This window comes from Octodon degus, unplaced genomic scaffold (genome assembly GCF_000260255.1).
Source record: "Octodon degus isolate 3935 unplaced genomic scaffold, OctDeg1.0 scaffold00167, whole genome shotgun sequence".
Classification (NCBI taxonomy): domain Eukaryota; kingdom Metazoa; phylum Chordata; class Mammalia; order Rodentia; family Octodontidae; genus Octodon; species Octodon degus.
Genome location: NW_004524743.1, coordinates 539,546 through 549,678, shown reverse-complemented (window position 1 = coordinate 549,678; position 10,133 = coordinate 539,546). Strand labels below are relative to the sequence as shown.

The 10,133-nt window shown below is 48.1% G+C and overlaps 1 protein-coding gene across 5 annotated transcripts in view; it reads right to left on the bottom strand.

Annotated features, from left to right (window-relative positions):
- Positions 1–511: 511 nt before the first annotated feature.
- Fhl1 (four and a half LIM domains 1) overlaps positions 512–10,133 on the bottom strand; it is a 56,760-nt gene continuing 47,138 nt past the window's right edge. For 2 of the 5 annotated variants that reach the window (XM_004643153.2, XM_004643152.2), the window contains 6 exons: positions 5,615–5,796; positions 4,647–4,821; positions 3,880–4,049; positions 3,257–3,443; positions 2,439–2,638; positions 512–2,032 (listed from right to left, as the gene is read on the bottom strand). In XM_004643153.2, coding sequence (XP_004643210.1) covers positions 1,949–2,032; positions 2,439–2,638; positions 3,257–3,443; positions 3,880–4,049; positions 4,647–4,821; positions 5,615–5,770 — 972 coding nt within the window. In that variant the 5' untranslated portion in view covers positions 5,771–5,796 and the 3' untranslated portion in view covers positions 512–1,948. Of the gene's footprint in view, positions 2,033–2,438; positions 2,639–3,256; positions 3,444–3,879; positions 4,050–4,646; positions 4,822–5,614; positions 5,797–7,201; positions 7,307–10,133 lie in introns of those variants that run through there. The other 3 variants (XM_023703242.1, XM_023703243.1, XM_004643155.2) reach the window with 3 other exon arrangements.

Sequence of the window (10,133 nt, the reverse complement as noted above, 5' to 3'; positions counted from 1 at the left end):
AATAGTCTCAGGGGAACTGGTGGCACAGCTGCCCATCCCTCCCCACCCACCGCCTAAGTAGAGACCTGAGCCCAAGCAGGAGGAGTAGCAAGGGTCCACTAGGACAGAGCAGGCAGGTGGCCACAGTGGAGGGTACAGCAGTGCTCCACATGAATGCAGAGCCCAACAGGAAAGAACCATGAGGAAGCTCAAAGCAAATAGGGCTTCTCCGGGACATGCCTCACCAGGGCTTCCTCCCCCTTGCCCACCATCCTGGCCCAATATTAACCTATTTTTTAAGGGATATGCAAATCTGGGAAACACTCTCTGGGGTCAGAGTGAACTCCCAGTTTTCCCTTAATCTATAGCAGAGCTGTGCTATGGGCCTGTCAGATGTATAGTTCCTATGCTGCATGCGACTGCCCCGAGCTGAGTATATCCTTGAGTTAGGGGAAAAGAGCACTCAGGTTTGTAGGTTAACAGCATCACCTTATGGTCTCATTCTGGGCAGAATACAAAGACAAGAGGCAAGGTATTTCTATGCTGCTTTATTTCTGTAAGGATACACAAACATTGGATAATAAGAGCTAATGACAAAATGTAAAAATGAGGCATCAGTTCTACATCCACTCCTACAAGAACATTAATATGTACTGTCATTACATGTTTACTTTGGGTACTGTCATGTGATAGTATGTAATATAATAAGGGAGGATACAGTGAGTAGGTGTTCCTGCCTCTCAGGGATGCAGGAGATGGAAATTGGGTTCTGCTTGTGAGGGCAGTGGCCTCCCCACTTCCCCAGAGAGTCAGCTAAGCTCTTGAGGAGACGTCCTAGGAATCACGGCAGAGGGGATTCTGCAACCCTCTTGAACACACAGACAAAGAGCAGACAACTACTATGTCACAAGGGATTCAACTTGTCACGGTTTCAAAATGTCAGATCCACATGAACAACACCCTGACGCCTGCTCAGCTACCCCTCTTGAGTTTTGCAGTCACTGCTGGAGGATGAATATCAAGACCGCAGGACTATCTGAGGGGGCTCAAATATTGTCATGCAAGTTTCCAAACTCATAAACTATTTGACTATTAATTAAAACAAAAATATCGTTAATTAAAAAAAATTAAAAAGACAGCAGGGTTAGTTCTGTTAAGCCCCCAGCAGTATTCACTGGGATGCTGCCGCTCTAACACGGGCTCCTTTCCTCCGATCTGCTCACACACTCCTGTGGGTTCCACGCTGTGAAGCAGGAACGCACAGAACACATGCCACACACGGAAAGCGAATCCCAGTGTGCGGAAATGGTCAGCTGGAAATTACAGCTAAGTCTAAATGTTAACGTTTTGGAAATTCTTGTTAGTCATGTAAAAGCACAAAAGAACAGAAGAAGGGTCAGAGTTTTAACTAGGAAGCTAAACCATGCATCCCAGCAAGTTCGTTTTCTGCTCACAGAAGAAAGTGAGCAGCGAGTTGGAGCAGCCGCTGCAACTCTTGCACGTCTTCTGACTGCATGATGGGTCCCCACTGAGCCACGAAGGGCAGTCAGCAGGACTTTGTCGCTTATGCTTCTTGCTTACATCATGAAGTGGCTACATGGTTAGTACTTTTCTGCTCTATGATAAACATGCAGAAGAGTCAATCTATCTAAATTTTCATTTCTTCATTGCAGCTATAGAAAAATTAAGTTTGCTGCAACTTTGCTTTTGGCTAAATACTAATATGATCACTGTGTGCCCTTATTTGAGTAATACTGTAAAATGGGAGAAAAGACACAAGGAACAACTTTAAGAGGTGAAAGAGCACTCCTGTCCCATTGATGGTGTAGGGCAGAGAGAGCAAGGACACAAATAACATGATGCAAATTCCATTTTACAGGACAGGAGCCCCTGTCACTTTACAGCTTTTTGGCACAGTCAGGGCAATACACCTGCTCCTGGTGATAAACAAAGCGCTTGTTGGCCAGATTCACGGAGCATTTTTTGCAGTGGAAGCAGTAGTCGTGCCAGGATTGTCCTTCATAGGCCACCACACTGGAGCCTTTACCAAACCCTGTGGAGAAACAAAAGAAAACGAGAGAGATAGTTGAATGAATACAGGTGAGGAAGCAGACATTCAAAGCTAAAATGATGACTTGCCCCAGTCAGAGCCAGCAAGCGCACAGAGCCAACGTCTGCATGGCTCCCAGGCCCCCCCTCCACCACACACTGTCCCCCATGCTGCCACTGTGCCCCATGCTGCCGCAAGCCTGCTACGGCTCTCAAGGACCTGAGAGGATGCCGGAGCTCAGCCAAGGGCTTCTCTGAGGTAAGGAACCCTCATTCCCACACCACCACTATCACCCTGTGGCGCGCACAGACCTCCCACCATAACCAGTTTCTTTGATTTAGGTCAAGGCCATGGCATCAAAGTGGCCACCAGGAGGCAAACTTGGGCTGTTCGTGAGGTCTGCACTTACCGGGCCTCGAGGAGCTGCTAAGCTTCGATTTTTTCTATAAAGAACCACCACCCATGAGGGACAAGTCCTTTCTCCACCCGGATGCCTGCCCCGGAGGTTGGCGCTGGGAAACAGGGTGAGAGGCAAGCGTTTCCCGTGGCACACTGGGGGCTTCCTAGCTTTAGACACTGGGTGGCTCACTCTTGACACAGTCCTTTTCCCTGAGGATGGCAAAAGTCTTCTCAAATGTACATTTCAAGGCTCCCCGGGGAAATGGGAAAGTTGGAGGTAGGGGGAAAGGGCCCAGGGCACGTGGATCGCGGCCGCGAGATGAGGGATGAAGTGATAAGCTTGGCTTCTGATCACAAAAAATTTTTTTAAAAAAACCCACTAAAAATACCCCTGCCAACAGGCACCTCAACACTAGCCTTCAGTTATGGGTTGTTGTGACACACCAGGTTATCGCTCTCCGGCCTCCCTGGCCCTCCCCGACCCCACCCCACCCCTCCCCCACCCACCTCCCTTTTCCAAGCCCCTCCCCATCCTTCAATCCCCCCACTCCCTCTTTGCAGTGCCTGACTGTGGCCCAAGGTTCTCAGGCCTGTGAACTTCTGGCATTATTAGTCAGCAGTAGTCATGAAGTGTTCTGTAGTGCAAAAGCTAGCCTGGCCTGCAGAAGAATCCGAACTGTTGGGGGACCTTTAGAACCACATTGGCAGGGAGAGAAGGGCATTCTCTGGGGGCCTTTGTGGATGAAACCGACGACACAGGAAAATGAGAGGTGGTTATCATGCGCAACACCTAGCCTGGCAGACTTAGCAAGGACTCTTTAAGCCTACCAGTGATGGGGTTCTTGCATCCAGCACACTTCTTGGCCACAAAGTTCTTGTAGCAATCCACGCAGTAATACTGGTCCTCCACAGCGGTGAAACGCTGCCCAGCCAGCTTCTTAGAGCAGGTAACACACACAAAGCAATCGGCATGCCAGGGCTGATCCTGGTAAGTGATTCCTCCAGATGTGATGGCCTAGACCAGGGAGTGTAGCACCGGATTCAGATTCAACAACCATTTTGTTGAATGCCTACCACAAGCCAGGCACTGTGCTGGGCGCTTTGGTTTACAGTATCTCATTTAATCTCCACTACGGCCATGGGAGGCAGGTGCCATTATTATCCCCAATTTACAGGTGAAGACACGAAGGGCTGGGGAAGATGAGCCCCTTGGCAAGGTGACACTGCGACCGAGTGGGGGAGGCTGGCCTCAAGAGCCAGGGCTGCCCTCCCCACCGCCACCAGACAGTCTGCATTCTCATGCCTTGTCTCCTCATCTGTAAACTAGGCATAATAATTCCTACGTCACAGGGCCGTCGTGAGGATGGAATGGGATAGTGTGTGTGCAAGTGCTCTGCAAACTGTCCGCATGTCTAGAAACAGCAGTCACCGCAAGTCCCTTGCCAAAGTACCTTGTTACACTTCACGCAGTGCTTGGCAAACTTGGTCTCGTGACAAGTCACGCAGTAGAAGTCCTCCCCTTTTGGGAAGAAGCTTCCGGTCCCAATGACTTGCTTGCAGTTGCTGCAGGTGAAGCAGTCTTTGTGCCAGACGGTGCCCTTGTACTCCACATTCTGGTCTCCTGCAGGGGAAAACAGGTTGCTAGCCCCACGGACAGGCTCTGCAGGGGGCTGCATCCACTCAGCCCCTTCCCTGGGCCCTCCAGAGCTGGGGGGATGCAGGCCCTGCAGTCACTGGCCTCACACCTCCAACTAACCCGAACCCCGAGCTCCGGGCCGGGGTGTCCACCCGGGACTGGTGGGCGGGGCCCCAGCAGTATGATTTCCTAAGAGAGGCTGAATTCCCACTCCCCCACCTCTACCCACTGCCTGGACTAAGACAGTCAACTATGGGGGCTGCCTGACCCCTGATCCCGAAATATGCCCTGAGGGGAAGCACGCCTGGATCACTTACTGCACCCAAACGAGAAAGCGCTACATACTGTTCACTTCATTCTCTTGCCACAGGCTGTTTTCGCCAGTGTTCTTTAGTCTCCAAGTGTGTGCGTGTGTGCGAGCATATATGTGTACGATATATACGTGTAGGTATATGTGTACATATATATGCTAAAGTCTCAAAGCAGCTCACAGAAACATTAGCCCCCTGGTGCCAAGCAAGCCCATATCATGTCTGCCCACAGGGCTCCTCCCTGGCAGTCTGGGTGGGAGGGGGACAGTACCTGCTACAATGGCCTTGAAGCACCCTTTGCACTTGGGGGAGTCCTCCCGAGTGGCACACTTGTTGCACAGGATCTTGTTGTCCTTGGACACAAAGGTCTCGCTGGCCAAGGGGTGAAGGCACTTGGCACAGCGAAAGCAGGTGTCGTGCCAGTAGCGGTTTTTGTAGTGCACCTCCTAGGAAGCAAGCAAAGCAGGGAGGCCCCTGTGAGGGGCATGGAGGCAGGGGCACCTGGTGTCCCCGGGCTCACCACCCAGTGACACACTGGCTCACACCTAGGGCAACCTGAGCTGAGGGTCCTTTAAAGTGGTGAGAGGGACACTGGAATGAGGAGGAAACCTCAGAATTCCCAGGGGACTTAAAAGTGCAAGCTGAGCATCTCTAATCCCCAAATGTTCCAAAGCCTGAAACTGTGAGTGTGAGCACAGGGCCACAAGTTGGAAAATTCCACACTTGACCTCATTTGCTGAGTTGCAGCCAAAACAGGCACTTAAGACACAATTTATTCAGTGTCCCCAAGCTGTGATGCACAAACTTTGTTTCAGGTACACAATTAAAATATTGCTTAAAATTACCTTCAGCCTCTGTAGGTAAGGCATACATGAAACATAAATGAATTTCCTGTTTAGTCTCATGTCTTATCCCCAAGTTGTCTCATTACATATATGCAAATTATTCCACAATTTTTTAAATGCAGAATCTGAAGCATTTCTGCTCCCAAGTATTTCACAGAAGGGAATTCAACCAGTACGAGCAAAAGAGCTGACATAGGCCTCAGGGTCAATCTAGCCCAACAGGCTGGGGCGAGAGGCAGGAGGACCAGGAATGCCTTCAGGAAGCAGAGATTCCCTCTAGGCCTCATGGCTGCCGTGAGGAGAACTCTTAAAGGTGCCTGCTGTTGTCGGGGCAGCAGGAAATCCACGCCCCAAAGCCCAGCTTGCATTGCTGACCCCCGGGGAGGCCCAATACCTTGGAGTCGGCGCCGATGGGCTTGCGGCACTCCACACAGGTGTTGGCACAGAACTTGTCAAAGCACTTCAGGCAGCAGTGGTGGCCATCCTTCTGCACGTACTTCTTCCCCTGCAAAGGGTCCCTGCAGTAGTGGCAGTCGAATTTCTCAGCCATGGTGCCCACCTTATAGCTGGAGGGACCTACAGGGGCAAGCAGGAAGACGAAATGAGCAAGGGGAGTGCCAGAGCACTTGGCACAGTGGTGCTGCACATGGCCAAGAAGACACTTCAAGTTGGCATACTCCCAGAGCCCAGAGGGCACTCAACACTGGCCGGCCGGGAGACCCCGGCAACTGACACGTCACTTCAACTCCCAGGAAGCCACAGCCTTGGAGCTGAGCTGAGCTGAGCTTCTCGAGGGCCGGAGGCCAAGGGCTGGCGCCTCCCTGAGGAGACAGCACAAGCCCCTGCTTGGATGTATCACTGTGCTGACTCACAAAGGACACTGGCCGGGTCACCACATAGACTCTGGGAAGCGTGCGATTGTGAGCAGAGACCTGACAGAAGAGAGGGCTGAGGCAGCAGCTGAGGCAAGCAAAAGGAAACTGCTCTGCGGGAATAAAGACCTGGGCAGCGGAAGGCTTCTCACAGGAACAGGGAGGCAGGCCCTCTGCCCACGCGCTGCCTGCCGCAAGCAAGCCAGTAGCCTCCCTGCCAGCTTTTGTCACTTTCACTGTCACTTTTGCTGGGGGAAAGTATTCTCCAGAGGCGTCACTTTCCTCCTTCCTATATGTTTCTAGGCGTCCGAACAAAACCTTAACAGCTGCCTCTACCCCACTAGGCACGCGAACAGTCCTCACTCATTAAAAATGCTTAAATGTATTTAAAATCAGGCAGAAACCACTCTAGTCCATGGAGAGACCCCAAACATTTATTCCAGAAAGTGTGCTGATTTTTGGGGCCTGACCTGTAGGGCAGAGGAGTACTTATCTACACAGCCTTTTTGACTGGCACCAGCACATTTTGAAAGTGAATTACTTATGACAGTAACACGTAGTCCTGTGACTTATCAAAATCGAACCCTCATGACACGAGAGAATCAGTTATATTCACTTTGGGACATTGACCGTTTTAAATGCTGCAAATTTAAAGTATGCTCTGGAAAAAAAAATGCCTGACAAAGGGTGAAGCTGACTGTTCCAAGAATCCCCCAATTCCCTGCCTCTAGATAACTCCAGCATTTCCCGACCCAAGACTGCCAAGGCCCTCCGCAGCCCTTTTGCCAAGTTATCGTCCACACAAACTTGCCACCAACAAAGGTACCCAATGTACGCCGCTAGTAGCTCTCAACTTCTTTCCATGCTAATTCTGCATGTTAATTTTTCTCCTCTGTCTGAAAAAGAAAATTTACAAAAGCAGGTAGCAATTGTTTAATCTGTGAAAGAAACAGAAGAGTTGAGGCTACTGAATGCAAACCATACACACACACACACACACACACACACACACACACACACACACACACTTATCAAACACCTAGCAGCGAGTATCATGGCAGAGGAAGGACCAGGGAAAAATAACGAGCAGTCAGCGGCCTGCTACTCACCGTTGCGCAGCTCTTCTGCCAAGCGAACAGCCCAGACTCCTGCTTTGGGTTCCATTCCCAGGTTTTTTTATACAAGCACATGTCCAAGCTGTTTGGGCCCCGTTGCCCAAGCAACCAAATAGCAGAGAGTGAGCTAAGGAAACCACACCCTGCATGTGGGAACCCGCCTGGGCCAAGGCTGCTGCTGGACTCTCACTCAAACCAGCAGGGTTCTCTCCAGCCATCCTGCAAACAGGTGAAACCAGGCCCGGAACAAACACACACGCTAGCTGCCTCCCCCCAGATATGCACACACACAGACCCCTCATCTCCAGAGCTGGCATGAGAAGGAAATGAGCGGCATTCTTTACAAGGACAGTTGCTGGAGACAGTTGTGTCACAGTCAGGAGACTAAGACCAGAGGATAGCTCTGACTTGCCTTTTCCCCAAAAAGAACACCAGGATGTTCCCCTACGTGACACGGGTAGAAACCAAATGTACACAATGAACGCAGGGCCAAGCCCCTGGGACTCTGTGCAGTTTATGTGAAGCAGCTGTTCAAGTGCCCATGGCCTCCATGCCAAGGACAAAAGTGTCTGTCATCATGCCACGGTGAGGAAAACTCACTGTTGCTCTTTCCTGATCATGTACAATCCTTGGCTTTCCTTTGCCATATTGAAATTATGCCCTCTACAATGATTTGCTGTCTTGTTACAAGCTCAGTGAAAAAGCCAAATATATCTCCAGTAAGAATAAATGCCAGATAAATTAAATTAAATGCCAGATAAATAATAAATGCCAAATAATAATAATAATAATAAATGCTAAATAGATGAAATGAACTTATCAGTGGCTCCAAAGTGTCATTTGGCAGGAAAACAGAATTTATAAGATTTGCTTTCTGGGTGGCTATAACCATGGATGGATTAGCCCCTCTGAGACCATGTTCTCTGACCATGTTTGAATATCCTTTTCTCCTACACTGAGATCTCGATTTAGAATGCAGCTTTGAGCATACTCACTTTCGCATCACTCTCTTTTGATGCCTATTAAGGCAGAAACGGCTTCCAAATATTTCTGTATTCAAGTATTCAGAGTCCTCCCGGGGGGGGGGGTCCCATTTCTTGATGTTTCTAAATCCTTGCTTTATGGTTAAGTACAAGTATTAGTGTCATACTCAAGAATAAATAATTCTAGAGAACACAATGAATTCCATTTAGAGCTATCATCTGTGAATTCTGAGGAAAAGAAAAACTACCGTGCTTCTCATACCAAAGAGATCTTGTCTACCACGCCTTTCTGACTTTACATGCACGAACTTCCAGAATGGTTAGCTCGCTTTCTCAGTTCTAGAACGTGACTCTCTCAGTGCCTAAGGCATCCAAATGATGAAATAATCCAAAGTTCACCAATGAACATGGACATACCAAAGTGTGTAGAAAACATTATTCAAGAAAGCTTCATACTACTGTATTGTTCCTGTAATACAGCGTCTATGCAAAAGGAACATCAATAACCCCAAGTGAATGATAAAGAAGGGCTCTTTGGTAGTGTGAGTCTCAGCTTTAGGACTGTTCCCCACGTATGCGCAATCCAGGCACTCCTTCTATTCCCCACCTCTGTATACTTATATCCCGCCTATTTTGATGGAGAAACAAAATTTCAAAGGCATATTTTATAACTGATTTCAACAGTTGGATTAAATCATTTTTATGTATGTGGTAACACTTATTAATCCCGATAAAATAGACTCTTCTAAAAATGTTGGCTTTATTGCCTAATAAGTTAACAGGCTACAAATCCTTCAAGTATGTCAACAATGTCTATGTCAAATTCATGAACTTTAGTACATTTTTTTTTGCAAGAAATCTAATCGGATAGAACTTTGGGCAACCTGAATTAGCTCACCTCCTATTTTTCTAACTCTGTTTATTTGGTACAAAAACTTTTTAAACCCTCATAACTGCTTTGGAAGTTAGAGCAATACATTCCTGATGAGATATCGTTTAAAAATGTATATAGAATATGAATTATTTGTATACATATTCTGTATACATTTTGCTAGTACTTATCTTTAAGGGAATAACAACTCTAAGAGCACAGCTGATAAATGACAATGGTGACATAGACTTCTGTAAAGGCCAGCAAACATTCCAAGTGGCCGGCACTTGGGAGAATGAGCCACAGTTGAGCTTTGGCTTCACAGGGAAAGAAAAGCTTACATTTCATCTCTCGCTTGCATTTTGTTAGAAATAATCACAGAAAAGAGAAAATGGATGTGGCATTTAACCCCTTACGGGGTCTCTCTTTCCTCTTACTGAATCACATTCTTAAGCATTTATCTCTTAAGTAATACTTTTATATTCCCTTTGCAATAGCTAAGTACGTGAAATGTGAAGCCTTTTAACTTTTCAGACTTATGTTTGCCTTCACTTGTTATCCTGGACAAGAAATGTCACCCATTATTCAGTGAAACATTTGCAACAAGAGCTACATGCCACTTCCCTTACCTCCTGTTTCTGGGGAGGACATGTCTCCTTTATGCTGGGCTCTCTGGCTTATTTTAACGTCTTGATGTGGCCCTCCTCTGTACCTACTAGTGAGAATTTTCTACCACACAAAATTCAGCCACTACACTTGGAGCCCAAGTATCTAATCCAGGACCTTAAACAAAGGAGTAACTAAGTACATCCTGCTAAATGACAGATGGAGATAAGTCACCACCAAGTTTCCAAAACTCCAGTGTAGAAGGTCACTCGAAATGGATTATGATCCAATGATCAGAGCTTCTATTTCATCTTTACAAAGCCCATTTCAAGGCTGGGGAGATAGCCTGGTGGTCTAAGCACCTGCCTGGCAAGCACAAGGACCCAAGTTCAATCCCCAGTACCACATGCTGTGCCAACCCTGGAATCCTGGGTGCGCCGCGCTGGCCACCGAGACCCCACGTGCT